This window comes from Dendrobates tinctorius, unplaced genomic scaffold (genome assembly GCF_039654945.1).
Source record: "Dendrobates tinctorius isolate UK_male_01 unplaced genomic scaffold, ASM3965494v1 ptg000069l, whole genome shotgun sequence".
Lineage (NCBI taxonomy): Eukaryota > Metazoa > Chordata > Amphibia > Anura > Dendrobatidae > Dendrobates > Dendrobates tinctorius.
This window is the reverse complement of record NW_027361737.1, coordinates 19,490,670-19,515,737: the sequence shown is the minus strand read 5'-3', so window position 1 is coordinate 19,515,737 and position 25,068 is coordinate 19,490,670. Positions and strand designations below refer to the sequence as shown.

The window sequence follows — 25,068 nt, the reverse complement described above, 5'->3', positions numbered from 1 at the left end:
CAGGAGGCAGGCTCAGACGGTGTTAGGCCCAGTATGGATTGCACGTGATTGCACAAAGGTTAGAAAGGGTACCGTATCCCCGGATAACATGTATGGATAGCGTACACATTCAAAATATATGTCTATACATCAGGAGGCAGGCTCAGACGGTGTTAGGCCCAGTATGGATTGCACGTGATTGCACAAAGGTTAGAAAGGGTACCGTATCCCCGGATAACATGTATGGATAGCGTACACATTCAAAATATATGTCTATACATCAGGAGGCAGGCTCAGACGGTGTAAGGCCCAGTATGGCTTGCAAGTGATTGCACAAAGGTTAGAAAGGGTACCGTATCCCCAGATAACATGTATGGATAGCATACACATTCAAAATATATGTCTATACATCAGGAGGCAGGCTCAGACGGTGTCAGGCACAGTATGGATTTGACAGCCCAGACTACACAGCGGAGGAGCAGGGAGAGGTAAAGATTGCAAATGCTGGGGCCCTGCCCAAGCAAGGGGGGCCCACTCGTGGGCGTCGGTACTGGCACTGGGCCCCTCATAGTACGGCGGTGTGTCTGACGGCGGGTGTGCACCACCACCGTCAGAGACACTTGATTGCACTATGAAGGACCCTGTGCCAGTGCCCGCGCCCAAGAGTCGGCCTACCCACCTGTCCAGGGCAACGGCACTCGCACGGTGTCGTGCGCTAGGTGGTGACCCCGGCAATGGGGGGGGGAGGCAGCACAGTTAGGGAGTTTTAGAAAGTGGCATATGTTGATGTTGGACATTCAGCTGATGCAAAAGGTGAAATAGGTCAAGTCCCAGGAAGAGGTGGACCAAAGCAAGCCATTTTTCTGTCACCCTATGTGTCATCAGGGGAAGGTGGGACAAAATCCTTGGAAACCCATGCGTGGTTCATTTTAATGAAGGTTAGATCATCCACATTTTGGGTTGACAGACGGGTCCTTTTTTCTGTCAGGATTGATCCAGCTGCACTAAAGACTCTTTCCGATAGCACACTTGCAGCTGGGCAAGCGAGCTCCTGTAAGGCATATTGTGCCAATTCAGGCCAGGTGTCCAGTTTAGCGGCCCAATAGTCAAAGGGGAATGACCTGTGTGGGAGAACATCGATATGGGAGGAAAAGTAGTTTGTAACCATAGTTGACAACTGCTGTCTCCTGTCACTTTCCATCGATGCAGTATTACCAGTTGTGTGAGCGGTACTTGAAAAATCAGTCCACAACATTGTCATGAAACCCCTGTCTCCAACGCCACTTCTGCTGTGTGCACCACGAACACCTCTGCCAAGCTGCCCCCGGCCCGTACGGCTCGTGTGAGAACCATCACCGCTGCTGTGTGCTGGGAATGCCTCAAGCAACCGATTTACCAGAGTTGCTTGTTTATTAGTCAATATTAGGTCCAGGTTCTCCTGTGGCATGATGTTTTGTAATTTGCCTTTATAGCGTGGATCCAGGATGCTGGCCAACCAGTAGTCGTCATCGTTCATCATTTTGGCAATGCGTGGGTCCATTTTTAGGATCTGCAAGGCATAATCTGACATGTGGGCCAATGTTCCCGGTGTCAATGATGCACTGCGAGTGCTGGTTGGAGGAGCACTTTCTGGCAAATCCACATCCCTCCAGTCACGCACAAACCCTGTACCAGACCTTGCCACGCCAACATTTTCACTTGCCCCACGAGATGCATCCTCCTCCCCTAAGTAATCATCCCCATCATCCTCCTCCTCCTCCTCCTCTTCTTCCTCCACCTCGTCCAGGAGAGGTCCCTGAGCAGACAATGGCTGAATGTCATCAAGGATTCCCTCCTCCTCTTCCTCCTCATCAACATTGGCTGCAGACGCCTGCTCCTTAAGGTGAGTCAAAGTTTGCATGAGCAGACGCATAAGTGGGATGCTCATGCTTAGGATGGCGTCGTCTGCGCTTACCAGCCGTGTGCATTCCTCAAAACACTGAAGGACTTTACAGAGGTCTTTCAGCTTCGACCACTGCACACCTGTCAACTCCATGTCTGCTCTCAAAGTGCCTGGCCGTGTATCCTCCCACAAATGCATTATGGCCTGCCTCTGCTCGCACAGCCGCTCCACCATGTGCAGGGTGGAGTTCCACCTTGTTGCAATGTCGATAATGAGGCGGTGGTTGGGAAGGTGGAGCAATCGCTGCAGCTTCTGCATACGAACGGAGTGTACAGGCGACCGGCGGATGTGCGCGCACAGTCTTCGCACTTTCTGGAGCAGGGCTGTTAACTCCGGATAATTTTTGAGGAAGCACTGCACCACCAGGTTCAAGGTGTGAGCCAAGCAAGGTATATGGCTGAGTTTTGAAAGGGCTATGGTTGCCACAAAATTACAGCCGTTATCACTAACTACCTTGCCTGCCTCAAGATGTACACTGCCCAGCCATGACTCAGTTTGTCGCTTCAAGTACTCGGCCAGCACCTCGGCGGTGTGTCTGTTGCCCAAACACATCATCTGCAACACAGCCTGCTGACGCTTTCCACTAGCTGCTCGATAGGGGGACACATCGTGTGCAACAGTGGCAGCTGCAGATGGAGTGCTCGTACGACTGCGCTCTGTGGACGAGCTTTAGCTTCTGGAGGAGGAGGAGGAGGGTCGAACGCCTACAGCCAACTGTTTCCTATACCGTGGGCTAGGCAGCACTGTCCCACCACCGCTGTCCCCTGTGGACCCTGCATCCACCACATTAACCCAGTGCGCAGTGATGGACACGTAACGGCCCTGGCCATGCCGACTGGACCATGCATCAGTTGTGAGGTGCACCTTTCCGCTCACTGACTGCTTGAGTGCATGGACAATGCGGTCTTTCACATGATGGTGGAGGGCTGGGATGGCTTTGCGAGAGAAGAAGTGGCGACTGGGTAGGTCATAGCGTGGTACTGCATAGGCCATGAGTTCGCGGAAAGCTGTGCTTTCCACCAACCGAAAGGGCATCATCTCAAATGAGATTAGTTTGGCAATGTGGGCGTTCAAACCCAGTGTACGCGGATGAGAGACTGAGTACTTTCTTGACCTACTCATAGTGTCTGGGAGGGTGAGCTGGACTTGAGAGCTGCATATGGTGGAAGTAGCGGTGGACAGGGCGGACTGAGAGAGGGTTGATGATGGTGATGGAGTTGGTGTTCTTTCTGATGGCCTAGAATCAGTCTTTCGTTGATATAACAGTGGGATTCCCTGACTGCTGTGGCCTTGCAACGACACCTCAACATTTGCTGCTGTGCTAACCGGTGGGCTTACAGTGGGGGAAACAATGTAGCGTTGCTGACTACCTTCGTTGTGATCGTTGCACATGTGGCACTTGAGGTTTGGTGTTGTGTCCACGCTTGCAAATGCATGCTGGTTAAATGTCTAAGCATGCAACTGGTATTCAAATTTTTCAGATTTTTCCCTCGGCTAAAGGTCTTTGCGCACTTCTTACAGATAACCTTGGCCTGATCATGAGGATTTTGGTCAAAAAAGTGCCACACTGCACTCTTCCTACTTTGGCAGACATTTTGCGGCCTAGCACGCTGTGATCTTTTGACCCTCTGGACAAGCTGTCCAGCAACTCTTTTGATGTTTGGAACCTGTCTTTGGAGTGCTCCGGGCCTGCCAGATAACAGCTGTTGCGATGTCGATGTCTGCTGTGGATGCTCCTCATCTGAGCTATTGGAAGCAGCACCCTCTTCCCCCAATGGATGCCAATCTGGGTCAACAACTGGGTCATCCATCACCTCCTCTTCTATGTCATGTGCACCTTCCTCTGTGTCACCGTGTATGGTGGTATAGTGTGCGGGAAGGGGCACCGGAGTCTCATCAGGGTCAGAATCTGGAATCTACTCCATGGAGTAATCAGTAGTATGGCCTGCGTCATCCTTCAATCTTGGTTGGGGGTGAAGGACACAAGGAAAGGTGTGGTTCATGAACATGAGCCTCCAATGACGACTCAGTGCTTTTACTTTTTACAACTGAAGAAGAGGAGGCGATAGAGCTGGAGGCTGAGTCAGCAATGTAAGACAAAACTTTTTCCTGATGCTCTGGCTTTAAAAGCGGTTTGCCAACTCCTAGAAAACTAAGCGTTCGAGGCCTTATGTAGCCAGACGATGACGCAGGCTCAACACCTCCTGCATTCGGTCCTATTTTGCTCTTGCCACTACCTTCAGATCCACCACCAACACCATCATTACCAGTTGCCAACCCCCGCCCAATTCCACGGCCTCTTCCACCAGCCTTCCTCATTTTTGGTAGAAATGAAGACAAAATCCAACAAACTATATAGTAATGTAAAACAAGGTACAAAGTGTCTATCGGACAGGGGAGATTTTGAATTTCTGCAGACACTTGTGGACACTGGTCACTTTTGGATTGTGTGAGGGCCACTGATATCTGAGCGCTATGTCACAGGCTCGATGGCACAGCTGTGACAAAAGTGACGAGAGGATAAGGGAGATTTTGAATTTCTGCACACACTTGTGGACACTGGACACTTTTGGATTGTGTGAGGGCCACTGATATCTGAGCGCTATGTCACAGGCTCGATGGCACAGCTGTGACAAAAGTGACGAGAGGATAAGGGAGATTTTGAATTTTTGCAGACACTTGTGGACACTGGACACTTTTGGATAAGCCCACTGATATCTGAGCGCTATGTCACAGGCTCGATGGCACAGCTGTGACAAAAGTGACTAGAGGATAAGGGAGATTGGATTGCTTTTAAAAAAGCAGTTTACAGAGCAGTGGGTAAACAGCAATGCCAGCCTGTCAGGAAGCCTTAAAAGGCAGCCCAACAACCAACACCACAATATAGCCTCCCCTTGCACTGCACACACAGTGACTGGTGTGTTGTACAGGCCAAATCGCTAGCAGCAGAAGCAGTTTTTTTTTCTTCTCAGCAGGACAAAAAAAAAAAAAAAAAAAAAATTGGGATTGCTTTTAAAAAAGCAGTTTGCGGAGCAGTGGGTAAACAGCAATGCAGGAATGTCAGGAAGCCTTAGAAGGCAGCCCAACAACCAACACCACTGATACACCACTATATAGCCTCCCCTTGCACTGCACACACAGTGACTGGTGTGTTGTGCAGGCCAAATCGCTAGCAGCAGAAGCAGTTTTTTTGTCTTCTTCCCTGCCTAACGCTCTCCCTACAGAATCAGCAGCAACCTCTCCCTATACTGAGATCGGCAGAAGTAAGATGGCGGTCGGCGTGCACGCCCTTTTATACCCCCTGTGACGCCCACCAAAGCAAGCCAATCACTTGCATGCCCTTCTGAAAGATGGTGGTGACCCCTGCCTATGTCATCACGTTGCCCACAGTGTCCGTGGATCCTGATTGGCTGAAAAAGAGCGCAAAACAAACTTTTGAAACGCGACTTTGGCGCGCAAGTCGCCGACCTCGTGGCCGACCTCATCCTAGGGTCGGGTTTCGTTTCATGAAACCCGACTTTGCCAAAAGTCGGGGACTTTTGAAATTTTTCGACCCGTTTCGCTCAACTCTAGTAATGAGCGAACATGCTCGATTAAGGTCTTATCTGTGCGTGCTCGGGTGCAAACCATGTGTCTTCAGCATGCTCAAAAAATATGTTTGTCTCATGGCTGTTCGACAGGTGCAACACATGCAGGGATTGCCTGTTTGTTACGCAATCCTTGACACTCTGTTAGAACCCAAACATGTTCGGATAAGACCTCATCTGACAACATTCGCTCATCGCTAGTTTGCAACCACATATATAGTTCAGGGTGCCAACAATTTTGTTCTACCCATTTTAGGGGGGTTTTATGTGAAATTATGTCCAATTTGCCTTTTTTTGTCTTTTGTTTGTTCCTATACACACAAAGTAAATAAACTTGTATAATAAGACATATGTAATTGCAATAATTTTCTGAGATAAATACTTTATTTTCTGGAGTAATTTCAAGGGTGCCAACACTTTCAGCCATGACTTTATATATGCCGCTATTTGCTACTTTAGAATTTTACCATTGTAAGTGGGGTATGGGTGTGCTTGGTCATTTCTTGCTTCATGGCATCATTCACTGCTTATTACTTCATAGCTTACTTTTAGTGATGATCTTTAAAAAAAAAAAAAATCATATTTAGACATCAGAGGTGTTTTTCAGCGTTTTTTTCAGAATATATGCATGCTCAGCCTAGCTGAGTGTGCATGATTATATTGGGATCAGGAAAAATAGCTCTCTGCCAAATGAGCTGACAGAGCTATCTAAAGTGTATATTCACCTTCATTTGCTTTTCAGTCTACAATTGAACGGTCTTAGTGGGATATAACACTGGCGTTTGGCTTATATATTGCATACAGTCATAAAAACACACTATAAAATATAAGAAAGGGAAAACAGCAAACTGAGCCTTTCACATGATCGCCAGAAATCATCTTATAAGTGAGATTTCGGACTGTGATCAGAGCTCTGGCCTAATGGGCTCTCCTTTGCTATTTCCAGCCTGAAAGCTTTGGGAAAAGTCCAGACCTCCATTCTCTTTTTGGTAAATGAATTCATTCATTCCATTTCCTCAGAATACATTATTTTGGGTTCTCCTTGTTCATCGTTTCAAATCCAAGACTTAATTTGAGGAAGAAATATTTACATGAAATGAAGAAAGATGACACAAAGGATCGACAATATATTAAAACGACAGCTACATTCATTCTTTATGACACGGTTCTTTATGTAGAGGTTTCATCACACACATTACATTCTTTCTGTCACGTGTGTCTCCTAACCAAGTGTTGGTCCATGGGCAACAGTGGCTGCTGTTCCTGGAAGACTCGTCATGGGTCACGTGAACAGACCATATTTCACGCTGGACATCAGAAAGATATTTCTTATTATTTCAGCAGTCAACACCCCAGGATGCCTCGATTACCAGGTGTTGTGCTGTGGAAACCCCCACCATGTTCTGATATTGACAGTCACTCCATCCTCACAGCTCTGGTGGCTTTTGGTCCAGATAGTCTTTTAAGCTTTGATTTCATATCAGCACCAAGGAGTCGCTCTGTTGAAGACCAAACCGTTCCTTGTGAGCATTGAAAAGGTCTTGTAGACTTTTTATGTAGAGAGAATGATACGTTTCCACCTGCTGCTCAGAGGGTTTCACAATTTTAGGCACGGGGATAGGTTCACCAACTGAAGAGAGAGACATATGTTGAGTTTGTGATGATATATCTAGTCATAGGTGTCACCTAATGGAAAGGTTTGAGCCCCTTGAGTAAAAAACACACCTTATGATTCACGCTGCATCTGTTCTCAATGTGTTAATAGCAGTCTGTGAAGACAGAATTGCAGCTATACTTATTGCACAAACTATTCTAAAAACTGCTCCTGGGCACTAGAGGCATCTGTGGTTACAGCAGGTTATAGATTCTCAAAGACACGGCTGAGCTATGTCTCTGCTTCTATAACCTTGTCAGGATGGGAGAGGAAGAGAGGATGGACAAGACGAGAGGAGGAGAGGATTGGGGGGACTTGTTTCCTAGTGAACTTTTACTGAGCTCTGCAGCTTCATAAGATAAAACTGAAAACCGTACTAAAAGCTACACAGAAACCAGAAATAGCCAAACTTCAGTCCATCTTTATATATTAAAGGGGTTTTCCCCACAAAACAAACTAACCTTTAATCAATAGATGTTGTGAATAATAATAATTTACACAATTGGTGTTAAAAAAAAAAAATGTTCCTGTGCTGAGATAATCTTATAAATGTGCCCCTGCTGTGTACTGTGTAATGGCCGTGTCTGACCGTACAGGAACATTGTCTGATCCTACCACAGCTCCTGGGCAGGGGAGGAAGCAAGAGAGAGGATACAGACAGGACAGCACGGGATCACAGCTGATTTTTTTGTGTGAGGCAAAACATTTCACCGTTTATTTTTAAGCAATGATAATTCTCAGCACAGGAACATTTTTATTTTTTTTAAAACACATACAATTGTAGAACTTATTATTATTATTATTAAAAGAATTAAAATTTTGATTACAATTATCTGTGCCAATGGGAAGACCCCTTTAAGCTTTATTTCCTAAATATTGTGAATCTGCACTGCTCGTTGTGTGGAATCTCCGGTGACAGGGCAGGGAGCGGTGGGTGTGTGACAACAAGTATGTGATTTATATACATGAAGTCATGTGCCAACTAGACAGGCGCTGCCTCGCTCAATGCAAGTGTACTGATTGAGGCCAGGTATAATATAGTCAGATTGTGGCGGACGTATGCAAATCACATGCTTGCAGTCACATCATCGCCAGTGCCGACACCAGAGATTCCTTTAAGTGTACAGTATGAGGATTCATAAGTCTGCAGTCACATAGTGTGGCTGCAGATTTATAGCTTAAAGGGAATCTGTCACCTATTTTTTTGACTATCAGCTGCCGGCACCGCCATCAGGGGCTTAGCTATAGCATTCTGGAAAGCTGTAGATAAGCTCCTGATGTAACCTGAAAGAGAAGAAAAACGAGTTATATTATATTTACCCAGGGGCGGTTGTGGTCCGGTCCGGCACCTCCCATCTTCTAATGATGACGTCCTCTTCTTTGCTTCCCGTTACGGCTCCAATGCAGGCGCAATGCTCTGCCCTGTTAAGGGTAGAGCAGAGTATTGTAGTGCGCAGGGAAAGGTCAGAGAGGTCCGGTGCCTGCGCACTGCAGGACTCTGCTCTGCCCTCAACAGGGCAGAGCAATGCGCCTGCGCAGGAGCCGCGACGGGAAGCAAAGAAGAGGACGTCACCAATAGAAGATGGGAGGTGCCGGACTGGACCGCAACACCCATCGGACCAAAACCTGACCCAGACCGCCCCTGGGTGAGTATAATATAACTCGTTTTTCTTCTCTTTCAGGTTACATCGGGGTTTTATCTACAGCATTACAGAATGCTGTAGATAAGCCCCTGATGGCGGTGCCGGCAGCTGATAGTCGAAAAAATAGGTAACAGATTCCCTTTAAAGCACCACTTCAGCAGTTGGGAGTTTCAGCACTGGAATGGTGCTTCAAATCTAAGGTTGGCCTGTAGTCTTATACTTACCCGCTGCCATCTTCACTTTTTATCGATGCCACTCCGGTCCCACGGCACCATCTTGTGATCACAGATTCTGATTGGCCAGAGTTCAGTAGCTACATCACAAGCTCTCAATGTAAACCAACAAGAGCCAGAACAAGGCTCTCATAGACTTACATTGATAGGTGACTTCTGGCTTACCATCAAACACTGGAACGAGCCGACAGGTCACAAACTGCTGGAGACCAGATGGAGCGGCGGTGATAGAAGATTAAGACGCCAGCAGATAAGTATGAGACTGGGGGCAGTGACTTTAGATTAGAAGCACCACTCCAGCAGTGCAATAAACAAAAAAACTGGAGTGGTGCTTCGAAATCAGGCAAGCTCTCTAAGTAAAAAGGGGAATTTTATCAAACCTAGTAAGATCAGAGGAAACGGGTCACAATTTGTAACTCACATAAAACGTCCTTCATCAGAGGGAATGCAAAATATTTAAGAGGCAATTACATGTCTTTGATCATAACTTGGCAATCCTACTCTACAACTGGCACCTTATATTTAAGGAACTTATGAAGCCGTTTGGGTGGAGTAATCAAACTGAGATTTACATATTTTGCAATAAAGGCTCATAACAAGCACACGCCTTAAAACGATGTATTCATCATATGATCTACTAAATGAATTAAACCATGGCTGCTGGGATGCTGAGTGTGCAGATAACCAGCAGTCAGGTGTCAATCACTGCAGACAGGTAAGGTTGGCAGAAAGCTCACCCCATGAATAGACTGGACTCATAAGCTGTGTGCTTGGAGTTTTATGCATTTTGACAAATAGGAGAGCAGACCTGTACCCATACAACACAGCTCTGACATACAGCGGTATAGTTTAAGGACAGAAGCGCTTTGTATTATAGCCTGGCAACAAAAAGCGCCCCCCACTGGACTCAACTGAACCATGAATTACATGGTTACCCATTTCCTGCATTAATCCATTTCCATTTTCACAGCTGAGCAAAAGAACTTTGTGGAGGCGGCCACTTTTCCTGCCTTATCAGCTCCCTACAAAGCAGGACTGGTGGCAGTCACTTGATGTCGTTATTGTGGCAACCAATTTTTCACGTTAAGGAAACCTAGACTATCCAAGAATCCCAAGGCAACAGAGGATCCTTAGAATGTTAGATCTTTATTCCATAGTATTAAAAATCAATAGGAAGACAAGGCAACGTTTCGGACATATCTGGCCTCTCTCAGGCCTCATAATACAGCTATGTATGACTGAGGCTTGAGAAAGGCCAGATGTTGCCGAAATGTTATCTTGTCTCCCTATTGTTGTGATTTTTTTTTTTTAATACTATGGAATAAAGATATAACATTTTAACCCCTCTACAACCTTGCGATTTTCCGTTTTCGTTTTTTGCTTCCCTTTTATTCCCAGAGCCATAACATTTTTATTTTTCCATCAATATGACCATATGAAAGCTTATTTTTGTGGGATGAGTCATGCTTTTGAGTGACACCATTGATTTTACCATATAATGTACTGGAAAACAATTCCAAGTGTAGTATACAGTTGTGGCCAAAAGTATTGACACCCCTGCAATTCTGTCAGATAATACTCAGTTTCTTCCTGAAAATGATTGCAAACACAAATTCTTTGGTATTATTATCTTCATTTAAGGCTTAAATGAAAAAACACAAAAAGAATTGTCCTAAAGCCAAATTGGATATAATTCCACACCAAACATAAAAAAAGAGGGTGGACAAAAGTATTGGCACTGTTCGAAAAATCATGTGATGCTTCTCTAATTTGTGTAATTAACAGCACCTGTAACTTACCTGTGGCACCTAACAGGTGTTGGCAATAACTAAATCACACTTGCAGCCAGTTGACATGGATTAAAGTTGACTCAACCTCTGTCCTGTGTCCTTGTGTGTACCACATTGAGCATGGAGAAAAGAATGAAGACCAAAGATCTGTCTGAGGACTTGAGAAACCAAATTGTGAGGAAGCATGAGCAATCTCAAGGCTACAAGTCCATCTCCAAAGACCTGAATGTTCCTGTGTCTACCGTGCACAGCGTCATTAAGAAGTTTAAAGCCCATGGCACTGTGGCTAACCTCCCTAGATGTGGCCGGAAAAGAAAAATTGACAAGAGATTTCAACGCAAGATTGTGCGGATGTTGGATAATGAACCTCGACTAACATCCAAACAAATTCAAGCTGCCCTGCAGTCCGAGGGTACAACAGTGTCAACCCGTACTATCCGTCGGCATCTGAATGAAAAGGGACTGTATGGTAGGAGACCCAGGAAGACCCCACTTCTTACCCCGAGACACAAAAAAAGCCAGGCTGGAGTTTTCCAAAACTTATCTGAAAAAGCCTAAAACATTTTGGAAGAATGTTCTCTGGTCAGATGAGACAAAAGTAGAGCTTTTTGGGCAAAGGTATCAACATAGAGTTTACAGGAGAAAAAAAAGAGGCATTCAAAGAAAAGAACACGGTCCCTACAGTCAAACATGGCGGAGGTTCCCTGATGTTTTGGGGCTGCTTTGCTCCCTCTGGCACTGGCCTGCTTGACCGTGTGCATGGCATTATGAAGTCTGAAGACTACCAACAAATTTTGCAGCATAATGTAGGGCCCAGTGTGAGAAAGCTGGGTCTCCCTCAGAGGTCATGGGTCTTCCAGCAGGACAATGACCCAAAACACACTTCAAAAAGCACTAGAAAATGGTTTGAGAGAAAGCACTGGAGACTTTTAAGGTGGCCAGCAATGAGTCCAGACCTGAATCCCATAGAACACCTGTAGAGAAATCTAAAAATGGCAGTTTGGAGAAGGCACCCTTCAAATATCAGGGACCTGGAGCAGTTTGCCAAAGAAGAATGGTCTAAAATTCCAGCAGAGCATTGTAAGAAACTCATTGATGGTTACCGGAAGTGGTTGGTCGCAGTTATTTTGGCTAAAGGTGGTGCAACCAAGTATTAGCCTGAGGGTGCCAATACTTTTGTCTGGCCCTTTTTTGGAGTTTTGTGTGAAATGATCAATGTTTTGCTTCATTCTCTTTTGTGTTTTTTCATTTAAGACAAATTAAATGAAGATAATAATAACCAAAGAATTTGTGTTTGCAATCATTTTCAGGAAGAAACTGAGTATTATCTGAAAGAATTGCAGGCGTGTCAATACTTTTGGCCACAACTGTACTTACAAAAAAGTGAATTTCCACAATTTTTTTTTTTTTTTTTACTTACTATGTTCACTAAATGCTAAAACTGACCTGGCAATATGATTCCCCATGTCAGTAAGGAAACCCAGATACCAAACATGTATAAGTTATTTTTTATTTAAGTGGTAAAAATAAATCCGAAATTTGTAAGAAAAAAATATTGGGATCTGGGACTGTGTGAAGGATTATTTTTTGCGCTCCGAGCTGATGTTTTTAATGATACCATTTTGGGGTAGATATGATGTTCGATTTTTTATTTCTCGTTACTCCGTTTACCAATCGTATTAATTTACTTTATAGTTTGATAAATTGGACATTACTAAGCACAGCGATACCAATACATGTATTTTTTTTATTTTCTTTTGTTTTATTTTTAGTAGCTTCAGTAGTCCACTTACACATAGTAGGGCTTCAGCTGTGCTATGTGTAGCAAAAAAAAAATAAAAAAAAAAAAAAAATCACAATCTCCTATGAATGCCGGCTCATGAGATTCACAATGACAGATGCGGGGTTCTTCTGTAGACCCCCGGCTATCATGGCAACCCATCGGCCCCCGTGATCAAGTGACAGGGGTGCCGATGGGCAGTACTTGTGACGTGCTTCCAGCCGGCGAGTGTTAAATGGTGCTGTCATTGATTGACCGCAGCATTTTACTGGTTAACAGCCGTGGGTGAGACTCCAGGCAATCGGCTGTTAGATGCACAAGACAGCTGATCAGATTAGCCATCAAGGGTGGGGAAAGATGCGGGCTCAGCGTGTGAGCATGCATCAAAGATAGGGACACGACAGATGACAAATATACGTCATATATCATTAAGGGGTTAAGGATTATCGTCTGGTGCCTCGGGATTCTTGTATAGTCTACTGTTTTTGGACCTTGTGGGAGGCCCTGCCAAGCAAGCACATAATCCATCAATGTTGCATGGGACTTACCGTATGTAATAAGGAAGTCTGTTTAATAGCAATTTTGTTCTAGTCCCATTTAGATGAGATAGCAATTATTGATAAAGAAGTAGTTATAGGATTAGTAAAAAGCTACAAATAAGGAGAGAATCAGAAATGTAATGATGATGTAGGTTAGTGATAACATGATAGAAAAGTAGGCAAAGTTCATATCACCTTGATGACTATATTATTAATAATATTCAGATAAATATGTCTCCATATTGGGAAAACTAGTGATTTCCTCTGGTTATGTAATAGGAAAGGGGCAGTCATAAACCAAATTAAATATATTTAGAAGACGGCACTAACCCACGGTGTTGATGGCTTTACGAAGGGGCATTATTCCTTTGGAAGCACTGGAAAAGAGCCCTTGCCCAAAAAAGATACAAGGTGCAAAACCAATCCATTGCTGGAATGTTATTTGTAGGGTCCTTTTCCAGCTACCAGGTTCAAAATGATATTGCTCAAGTACTTCATTCTCTCCAAATGAATACACGGGAACCAAGGATGCTCTGCAAGAAATACATGGTATCACAGTACACCCAGGTAGGCACATGTATGTAGCACAGAAGATCGATCATGGCAGTCAGATGTTGAGTGCGTATGACCTTCTTGATAAAACACATCATCTTCTAATACAGACAGCAGTTGACCCTATTTGAGACCCTCCTCTAGAAACCGGATAAAGCCAATCTTACCCAATCTGGTGGACTAATATATCAGTATTACAGGTTCTCCTCCGCACTTGTTAGTCCAGCCTTAATCTTAGACTGCACAATGGCCGCCTATATAGGAACATGTGACCAGACCGTTCATCAGTCTTCCAAAAATTAAAAAATAGATTTCCCATGTACAGCGTTGGAGGAGGACGATGGACCGATCTTGATCAAGTTTTTTTCTGCAGATCACAGTGACTTCCAGTAGTGGGACATTCAATGATCAGCATATTTTGGGTGCCCTTGGCCATAACCAACCCTGTTATTCATATGTATACTGTAGTGTAGACATGTAGCCGTCAGTCCCGTCTGTTGCTCCAGCTGTACAGCTACACTCAGCCCTGCCAAATCCTTCTCAAATTTCATCATCTAATCTTGATATAACACAACTCTACATTTATATAGATAAAGATTAGTTTGTGTTCTCACTTAATTCTTCCTTTTCAAGGGCACGGGGCTGTGTCTCGGTGTTGTGAGTAGCTAATGCAGCTCCGGTCACTGGGTTCCTCCAGCACTAATGTTTACAATGGAGTGTAATAGATTTCTGGTTGGCATGAGCTGTTGGTTCAGCAGTGATTACTTACCCATTAGTGAGGGCCTTCCTGATAAAGCCCTTTCTCTTTTTCAAGGTCAGTATATGTTTATTCCTGGTGCAGTGTAACGCCTCCGCTGCTCCACCGATGACAATTACAACTGCATTACCAGAGCAATGGCTGGAAAGTAGGTAGTCTATGGAGGAGTGGGCCACTGAGCACATCCCTGTCACCAAAATTTACATGTCAGAAGCCTTATTATTATTATTCAGGACTATATATATCACCCTCAAATGCCCATAATTCATATTTGCCCCAAATGCACGCTTTTAACAGTTGCTGTTAACATAAGCTGTGAATTACCATAAAAAATAAGCAACATTTGGTACTAAAGTGCAACCGTCCCATCTAAAGTAATATTGTACAAAATATTTTTATTGCCTTAAAACAAAGCAAACAAATCCCTATAATATGAGATAAAATTAGGGACCATATTATTCACTTCGTTAAGCCACCACTTCAGCAATTTCTTTTACTTCACTGCTGGAGTGGTGCTTAAAATCCAAGTCCCATACCCGTGTCTGATACTCACCTTCTGACATTTTCATCTGTTTTTGCCGCCGCTCCGGTCTGTCTCCTGCAGTTTGTGACCCGTCAGCTGCTCTAGTACATCAGGGAGCAAGCAGTAGGTCACTAATCAATGTAAGTCTATGAGAGCCTCGTTTTGGCCTCTTTCTGACTGTCAGACTTTCATTGCATTCTTGTGATGTAACTTTTGAGTTCTGGTCAGTCAGAAGCCGCACTCACAAGATGGTGCCGTGGGACCGGAGCGGCTCTGAAAAACGGTGAAGATGCCAGAAGATAAGTATATGACCGGGGCAGGGGATTTATGTTTAAAGCACCACTCCAGTAGTGAAAAAACAAACAAATACTGAAGTGGGGCTTTAAAGCGACCCTCCTCACCGAACCTAAATGTGACTATGCATTTCCCATATAGTCAAAATACTTGGTGTTCTGGAGCCACCCCAGCCCTCTATTAGTTGGGTGCATGTTCTTCTCTTCTTCAAAAAGGCCATTACAGAGACAAGCCGTTGAAAGTCTGAATCATGCCTCCCCAGGTCCAGACTTTCTGCAGAACACTCCATATTTCGTGCTGCTGCAGCCACTTTGGAGAAGAGGAGAATGGGTTGCGGTGTGATGCAGGATGTTCATGTCTAACTGAGAGAAATAGAGGGTTCTGTTCATTTCTTCCTGCTCGGTCTAAATTTATGAAATAGACCTATGGTAAGTTTAGAATGGAGTAAGGGTATGTGAACACACAGCGGATTCTGCTGCGGTTCCGCAGCATTTTTGGCTTTGCGGATCCGCAGCAGTTCTGCAGACATGGTACAGTACCATGTTATCCTATGGGTTTTCAAAACCGCAGTGCTCACGCTGCGTTTTTTTCCCGTGCGGTTTACAAACCGCAGCAGGTCAATTCTTTCTGCAGATTCTGCAGCGGTTTGGCACCTGTTCCATTGTCCAGGTGTCAAACCGCAGGAAAACCGCAGGTCACTTTACCTGCGGATTTATCAGCGGATCCGCGTGGAAAAACTCGCAGGTGAATCCGCAGAGTGTGCCCATAGCCTTAGGCTTTGAAATGCATTTCATCATAGCGGTCAGCATGGTACATTTACCTGCAGCCAGTAGGTAATCTCGGTATAAAGGCACCTTAAAATTTCCTGCTAATGTGGTCAAGTGTGGCTTCAAACTGGGAAAGATGTGTGAAAATCCTGTACTATCTGTGCCAAAGTTACAGAAAGCTCCAAAGCTCATGATGCCGTGAGGATGGTAGGCAAATATATAGTTGAGTGTTGGGTCCAGATCTGTTGTTTTATGGAGCTGGAAATGAAAATTGACATTGTTAAGGTTCATTTCCATTTTGTGTCATAATCTGCACGAAATCCATTTATAGCAATAAAGCAAACAGCTTATCAGATAATGTGTATACGTGAAGTTATTTTTGATATACAGTACAATCATCCTACAATACATTGATCTTTAAACATTTTTTGGGTCAAATATCATAACATTAGTAGGTCCTTTAGAAGGAAGACCGTACTAAGGCATGTAAAATGAAAGGCTTTATTTTTAAATAAATGCTAAAGTAATGAAGATATACATAGAAAAATGTTAAAATTTGAGAGTCCTCACCTGTGTCCTCTTGTGCATACTGTATGTGACTCTTCAGATTTTGTATTAGTCTATGCCTGATGAAAAGACCTGAGTAGTCTGGAAGCTGCAATTTGTTACCTTTTAAATGGATAACCAAAAAGATGGTATCAACCACTGAAGACTCTCAAAATTTTAATATTTTTCTATCTACTGGCTAACACGGTACAAAAGAGATAGATAGATATATATATATATATATATATATATATATATACATACATACATACATACATACATATACACACACACACATACACAGTCGTATGTAAAAGTTTGGGCACCCCTATTAATATTAACCTTTTTTCTTTATAACAATTTTGGTTTTTGCAACAGGTATTTCAGTTTCATATATCTAATAACTGATGGACTCAGTTATATTTCTGGATTCAAATGAGGTTTATTGTTCTAACAGAAAATGTGCAATCTGCATTTAAACAAAATTTGACCAGTGCAAAAGTATGGGCACCCTTATCATTTTCTTGATTTGAACACTCCTAACTACTTTTTACTGACTTCCTGAAGCACTAAATTGGTTTTGTAACCTCATTGAGCTTTGAACTTCATAGCCAGGTGTATCAAATCATGAGAAAAGGTATTTAAAGTGGCCACTTGCAAGTAGTTCTCCTATTTGATTCTCCTATGAAGAGTGGCATCATGGGCTCCTCAAAACAACTCTCAAATGATCTGAAAACAAAGATTATTCAACATAGCTTTTCAGGGGAAGGATACAAAAAGTTGTCTCTGAGATTTAACCTGTCAGTTTCCACTGTGAGGAACATAGTAAGGAAATGGAAGAACACAGGTACAGTTCTTGTTAAGCCCAGAAGTGGCAGGCCAAGAAAAATATCAGAAAGGCAGAGAAGAAGAATGGTGAGAACAGTCAAGGACAATCCACAGACCACCTCCAAAGACCTGCAGCATCATCTTGCTGCAGATGGTGTCACTGTGCATCGGTCAACAATACAGCGCACTTTGCACAAGGAGAAGCTGTATGGGAGAGTGATGCGAAAGAAGCCGTTTCTGCAAGCACGCCACAAACAGAGTCGCCTGAGGTATGCAAAAGCACATTTGGACAAGCCAGTTACATTTTGGAAGAAGGTCCTGTGAACTGATGAAACAAAGATTGAGTTGTTTGGTCATACAAAAAGGCGTTATGCATGCGCTGTATTGTTTACCGATGCACAGTGACACCATCTGCAGCAAGATGATGCTGCAGGTCTTTGGAGGTGGTCTGTGGATTGTCCTTGACTGTTCTCACCATTCTTCTTCTCTGCCTTTCTGATATTTTTCTTGGCCTGCCACTTCTGGGCTTAACAAGAACTGTACCTGTGTTCTTCCATTTCCTTACTATGTTCCTCACAGTGGAAACTGACAGGTTAAATCTCTGAGACAACTTTTTGTATCCTTCCCCTGAAAAGCTATGTTGAATAATCTTTGTTTTCAGATCATTTGAGAGTTGTTTTGAGGAGCCAATGATGCCACTCTTCATAGGAGAATCAAATAGGAGAACTACTTGCAAGTGGCCACCTTAAATACCTTTTCTCATGATTTGATACACCTGGCTATGAAGTTCAAAGCTCAATGAGGTTACAAAACCAATTTAGTGCTTCAGGAAGTCAGTAAAAAGTAGTTAGGAGTGTTCAAATCAAGAAAATGATAAGGGTGCCCATACTTTTGCACCGGTCAAATTTTGTTTAAATGCAGATTGCACATTTTCTGTTAGTACAATAAACCTCATTTGAATCCAGAAATATAACTGAGTCCATCAGTTATTAGATATATGATACTGAAATACCTGTTGCAAAAACCAAAATTGTTATAAAGAAAAAAAGTTAATATTAATAGGGGTGCCCAAACTTTTACATATGACTATATATATATTATATATATATATATATATATATATATATATATATATATATATATATATATATATATATATATATATATATATATTTTTATCAATTAACCCCTTACCTACAATGGACGTAATATTACGTCCATGTGACCCTGGACCTAACTACCATGGACGGAATATTACGTCCCAGCGATCAGCGGCGCCCACGTGGTGAGCGCCGCTGATCGCGGCCGGGTGTCAGCTAGTTATCATAGCTGACACCCGGCACAATGTGTCAGGGGCGGTCACGGACCGCCCCCGACACGTTAACCCCTTGTACACCGCGATCAAACGCGATCGCGGTGTACCGGGGGTTAAAGGGAAGCATCGGCAGGGAGGGGGCTCCCTCCGTGCTTCCCTGAGCCACCCACGGCAGCGCAATGTGCAGCGCTGCTGCGGGGGGCTCTTTCCCTACAGGCCCCCGGATCCAAGATGGCGACGGGGGCCTGCAGGGAGCTGACTTCCTCACTGCCTGCAAAGCGCAGGCATGAGGAAGTCTGCAGCAGTGCCTGTGACAGATTGCTGATCTGTCACAGTGATCTGTGATGTGACAGATCAGCGATCTGTCACAGGACAGTGATGTCCCACCTGGGACAAGGTAATAAAGAAGAAGAAAAAAAAAAAAAGAAAATCGCTAAATAAATTAGTAGAAAAAAAAAAAAATATTCCCCAATAAATCCATTTTTTCAAAATAAAAAAAAAACAAAAATAAAAAGTACACATATTTGGTATCGCCGCGTCCGTAGCGACCCGCCCTATAAAACTGTCCCATTAGTTAACCCCTTTAGCGAACCCCTTAAATAAAAAACGAAGCAAAAAATAATGATTTATTATCATACCACCGAACAAAAAGTGCAATAACGCGCGATCAAAAAGACGCATATAAATATCCATGGTACCGCTGAAAACGTCATCTTGTCCCGCAAAAAACGAGCCACCATACAGCGTCATCCGCAAAAAAATAAAAAGTTATAGCTCGCAGAATAAAGCGATACAAAAATAATTTTTTTATATAAAATTGTTTAATGCAAAAAACCGACAAAACATAAAAAAACGACCTAAATGAGGTATCGCTGTAACCGTACTGACCCGAAGAATAAAAACGCTTTATCAATTTTACCGCACGCGGAACGGTGTAAACACACCCCACAAAAGAAATTCATGAAACGCTGGTTTTTGTTCATTCTGCGTCCCAAAAAATCAGAATAAAAAGCGATCAACAAATGTCACGTGCCCGAAAATGGTACCAATAAAAACGTCAACTCGTCCCGCAAAAAATAAGACCTCACATGACTCTGTGGGTCAAAATATGGAAAAATTATAGCTCTCAATATGTGGTGATGCAAAAACTATTTTTACAATAAAAAGCGTCTTTTAGCGTCTGACAGCTGCCAAAAATAAAAACCGCCATAAATAGTAAATCAAACCCCCCGTTATCACCCCCTTAGTTAGGGGAAAATAATAAAACTAAAAGAAAATGTATTTATTTCCATTTTCCCGCTAGGGTTAGGGTTAGGGCTAGTGCTCAGATTAGGGTTAGGGGTGTGTTGGGGTTAGAGTTGGAGTTATAATTGGGGGGTTTCCACTGTTTGGGCACATCAGGTGCTCTCCAAAGGCAACATGGCGTCTGATCTCAATTCCAGCCAATTCTGCGTTGAAAATGTCAAATGGTGCTCCTTCCCTTCCAAGCTCTGCCATGCGCCCAAACAGTGTTTTACCCCCACATGTAGGGTATCAGCCTACTCAGGACAAATTACAAAACAACTTTTGGGGTCCAATTTCTCCTGTTACCCTTAGGAAAATATAAAATTGGGGGCAAAAATATAATTTTGCGGAAAAAAATGTTTTTTTTTTTATTTTCACGCCCAGGCGTTATAAACTTCTGTGAAGCACTTGGGGGTTCAAAGTGCTCACCACACATCTAGATAAGTTCCTTGGGGGGTCTAGTTTCCAAAATGGTGTCATTTGTGGGGGGTTTCCACTGTTTAGGTACATTAGGGGCTCTCCAAAGGCAACATGACACCTGCAGACCATTCCATCAAAGTCTGCATTCCAAAACGTCACTACTTCCCTTCCGAGCCCCGACGTGTCCCCATACAGTAGTTTTCTCCCACATATGGGGTGTCAGCGTACTCAGGACAAATTGGACAACAACTTTCGGGGTCCAATTTCTCCTGTTACCCTTGGGAAAATAAAAAAAAGGGGACTAAAAGATGATGTTGGTGGAAAAAATACGATTTTTTTATTTTCACGCCCGGACGTTATAAACTTCAGTGAAGCACTGGGGGGTTCAAAGTGCTCACCACACATCTAGATAAGTTCCTTGGGGGGGTCTAGTTTCCAAAATGGTGTCATTTGTGGGGGGTTTCTACTGTTTTGGTACATCAGGGGCTTTCCTAACGCGACAAGTTGTCCGATCTCAATTCCAGCCAAAAACGTCAAATGGCGCTGCTTCACTTCCGAGCTCTGCCATGCGCCCAAATAGTGGTTTACACCCACATGTGGGGTATCAGCGTACTCAGGATAAATTGCACAATATCTTTTAGGGTCCTGTTACTTTTGGAAAAATAAGAATTGAGGGTGAAAAGATCATTTTTGTGGAAAAAATATGATTTTTTAAATTGTACCGCTGTACGTTATAAATTTCTGTGAAGCCCTTGGGGGTTCAAAGTTCTCACCACACATCTAGATAAGTTCCTTGGGGGGTCTAGTTTCCAAAATGGGGTCACTTTGGGGGGTTTTCACTGTTTAGGTACATCAGGGGCTTTCCAAACGCGACATGGCGTCCGATCTGAATTCCAGCCAATTTTGCATTGAAAAAGTCAAACGGCGCTCCTTCCCTACTGAGGTCTGCCATGTGCCGAAACAGTGGTTCCCCCCCACATATCAGGTATCAGCGTACTCAGGACAAATTGCACAATAACTTTTGCAGTCCAATTTCTCCTGTTACCCTTGGTAAAATAAAGAAAATTGAACCTGAAGTATTTTTTTTTGTGAAAAAAAGTTAAATGTTCATTTTTTTTAATATTCAAAAAATTCCTGTGATGCACCTAAAGGGTTAATAAACTTCTTGAATGTGGTTTTAAGCACCTTAAGGGGTGCAGTTTTAGAATGGTGTCACTTTTGGGTATTTTCTATCATATAGACCCCTCAAAGTGGCTTCAAATGTGATGTGATCCCTAAAAATAAAATGGTGTTGCAAAAATGAGAAATCGCTGGTCAATTTTTAACCCTTATAACTTCCTAACAAAAAAAATGTTGATTCCAAAATTGTGCTGATGTAAAGTAATCATGTGGGAAATGTTATGTATTAAGTTTTTTGTGTGCCGTATCGCTGTGATTTAAGGGCATAAAAATTCAAAGTTGGAAAATTGTAAAATTTTCAAAATTTTCGCCAAATTTCTGTTTTTTTCACAAATAAACGCAAGTTATTTGAATGCCATTTTACCACTAACATGAAGTACAATATGTCACGAGAAAACAATGTCAGAATCACCGGGATCCATGAAAGCGTTCCAGAGTTATGACCTCATAAAGGGACAGTGGTCAGAATTGTAAAAATTGGCCCGGGAGTTAACATGCAAACCACCCTTGGTAGTGAAGGGGTTAAGGCTTTAAAAGTCTCAAAGCGGCTGGCAAAAGATAGTGGAAAATTCTTCAGATGGCTTCCACTTGGATGCTGCTCACTATTATAAACATACATGATACTGTATATACAGTGGGGACGGAAAATATTCAGACCCCTTTAAATTTTTCATTCTTTGTTTCATAGTAGCCATTTGGTAAATTCAAAAAATTTCATTTTATCATTACTGTACACTCTGCACCCCATCTTGACTGAAAAAACAAAACAAAACAGAAATGTAGAAATTTTTGCAAATTTATTAAAAAAGAAAAACTAAAATATCACATGGTCATAAGTATTCAGACCTTTTGCTCAGTATGGAGTAGAAGCACCTTTTGAGCTTGTACAGCCATGAATCTTCTTGGGAATGATGCAACAAGTTTTTCACACCTGGATTTGGGGATCCTCTGCCATTCTTCTTTGCAGATCCTCTCCAGTTCCGTCAGGTTGGATGGTGAATGTTGGTGGACAGCCATTGTCAGGTCTCTCCAGAGATGCTCAATTGGGTTTAGGTTAGAGCTCTGGCTGGGCCAGTCTAGAATGGTCACAGAGTTGTTCTGAAGCCACTCCTTTGTTATTTTACCTGTGAGCTTAGGGTCATTGTCTTGTTGGAAGGTGAACCTTTGGTCAAGTCTGAGGTCCCGAGGTTTTCGTCCAGGATATCTCTGTACTTGGCCGCATTCATCTTTCCTTCAATTGCAACTAGTTGTCTTGTCACTGCAGCTGAAAAACACCCCCATAGCATGATGCTGCCACCACCATGTTTCACTGTTGGTATTGTATTGGTCAGGTGATGAGCAGTGCCTGGTTTTCTCCACACATACCGCTTAGAATTGCCACCAAAAAGTTCTATCTTCGTCTCATCAGAGCAGAAAAATCTTGTTTCTCATAGTCTCGTAGTCCTTCATGTGTTTTTTAGCAAACTCTATGCGGATTTTCATATGTCTTGCACTGAGGAGGGGCTACCGTCGGGCCACTCTGCCATAAAGGCCCAACTGGTGGAGGGCTGCAGTGATAGGAGAAAGCTCCACAAAGTCAACTATCTCCCTACTGCATCTGTGGAGCTCAGCCATAGTGATTTTGGGGTTCTTCTTTACCTCTCTCACCAAGGCTCTTCTCCCACTACTGCTCAGTTTGACTGGACGGCCAGGTTTAGGAAGACTTCTGTGCTCTTAGGAACCTTGAGTATCGCAGAAATTCTTTTGTAACCTTGGCCAGATGTGTGCCTTGCCACAATTCTGTCTCTGAGCTCCTTGGCCAATTCCTTTGACCTCATGTTTCTCATTTGTCAGACAAGCACTGTGAGCGGTGAGGTCTTATATAGACAGGTGTGCGCCTTTACAAATCAAGTCCTATCAGTTTAAATAAACACAGCTGGACTCCAATGAAGGAGTAAACCCATCTCAAGGAGGATCACAAGGAAATGGACAGCAGGTAACTTGAATATGAGTGTCTGAGCAAAGGGTCTGAATACTTATGACCATGTGATATTTCAGTTTTTCTTTAACAAATTTGCAAAAATGTCTACATTTCGGGTTTTTTTGATGGGGTGCAAAGTGTACTCTGAACTTTTTTGAATTTACCAAATGGCTGCAATTTAACAGAGTAAAAAAAAAAAATTTAAGGGGGTCTGAATACTTTCCGTGTTCGTGCCCAATGTAACGATAGATAGATAAAAAAAAAGCCATAACAAAAACGAAATGACACAGAAGAAGCCAAAAAAGACACATAAGGAAACACATTGCTGGCTTTTTGCTGTGGTGTCTTCCCCTACCAAAAGTCGGCGGCTATGCTGGCATCTAAAAGACGTTGTGTGCACATACTCCATCGTCCACATCTGCATAGTCCATCAATACCACAATAGAAAATGATTTAATTCAATTTCGTTATTTTTTTTCGTCTCTTACTGCAAAACATATGCACCTCATACAATCCTCACCCACCTTTATAGGGAAATAATCTCTAAAATGTTTCCACATAGTCCATTTACTCATCCAAATCGACCTCCGTCCACCTGCAATTGGGGCAAGAACTATAAGATTTGACAACATGTTTGATTGTTAAAATAAGCATTGGGGAATGGATATTAGCAGCAATTCCAGACACAGCTCATTGACAGACATGGCGGTGTTGCTGGAAAATTCTTGCTACTTTTTTTCTAGTCCTGTACAACCCCTTTCATATCATCTCTACACAAAGACTTAAAGGAAATCTGTTTGCGCAAAATGACTGTTTAAACCAAGCACATGTGCTTTTCTTTTTTCCACATACCGTATACCACTAATAAAAACTTAATAGGTAATCTGTCATGCGCTTGGTGTACCCTTGGTGTGACCAAATAGTTCTGTGCACCTTCCCACCGGCTTGTTTTCCATCTGTCTCAACCTTTTTCTGGCAAAAACAGTGGTGTAGATGGAAAACAAGTAGGTGGATGGTACAATGAACTGTTTGGCCACAACAAGGGTGCACCGAGTACCTGTGCACCTGAGAGACTAGTGGTAGACAAGAAAAAAAAAACATATTAGCTAGAAGATTATAAGTAACTAATCTTTTTTGGACTGTCCATAAATACCAGGGCAGACTACAAGTGGTCTGTGTCCCCCAGGCCATAATAGTCATGGGCCCTGACATTCTGTATTTGTAGATACACAAAGCCCTGTAGTGTTGTAGATACAGTACAAGATGTCATATCCCGGTAGTAACCCAACTGGCCAAATTGGCCACAAAATGGCAGATGCGGTCCAGTGATGAGAATAATAAGGTTATACATCCTTAGACCCAAACTAAATCTGCCGTTTATTCCCCAAATTGACCCCTACTGGGTGAAGCCACAATGGAGCTGATTCTAACCTACCGTAAATTATAACAGAAGAATTTCCTGCCTGACGTACAGGAAACCGGCCAAATGTGGGCAA

At 43.1% G+C, this 25,068-nt stretch overlaps 1 protein-coding gene across 6 annotated transcripts in view; it reads right to left on the bottom strand.

The window, feature by feature from the left end:
• Positions 1-5,873: 5,873 nt before the first annotated feature.
• The window catches only part of LOC141095240 (diacylglycerol O-acyltransferase 2-like), a 42,230-nt gene continuing 23,035 nt past the window's right edge, over positions 5,874-25,068 (bottom strand). For 4 of the 6 annotated variants that reach the window (XM_073581130.1, XM_073581131.1, XM_073581132.1 and 1 more), the window contains exons 5-9: positions 24,097-24,167; positions 16,094-16,298; positions 14,469-14,643; positions 13,478-13,680; positions 6,660-7,138 (exon numbers count right to left, since the gene is read on the bottom strand). In XM_073581130.1, coding sequence (XP_073437231.1) covers positions 6,984-7,138; positions 13,478-13,680; positions 14,469-14,643; positions 16,094-16,298; positions 24,097-24,167 — 809 coding nt within the window. In that variant the 3' untranslated portion in view covers positions 6,660-6,983. Of the gene's footprint in view, positions 6,068-6,659; positions 7,139-7,233; positions 7,278-13,477; positions 13,681-14,468; positions 14,644-16,093; positions 16,299-24,096; positions 24,168-25,068 lie in introns of those variants that run through there. The other 2 variants (XM_073581134.1, XM_073581135.1) reach the window with 2 other exon arrangements.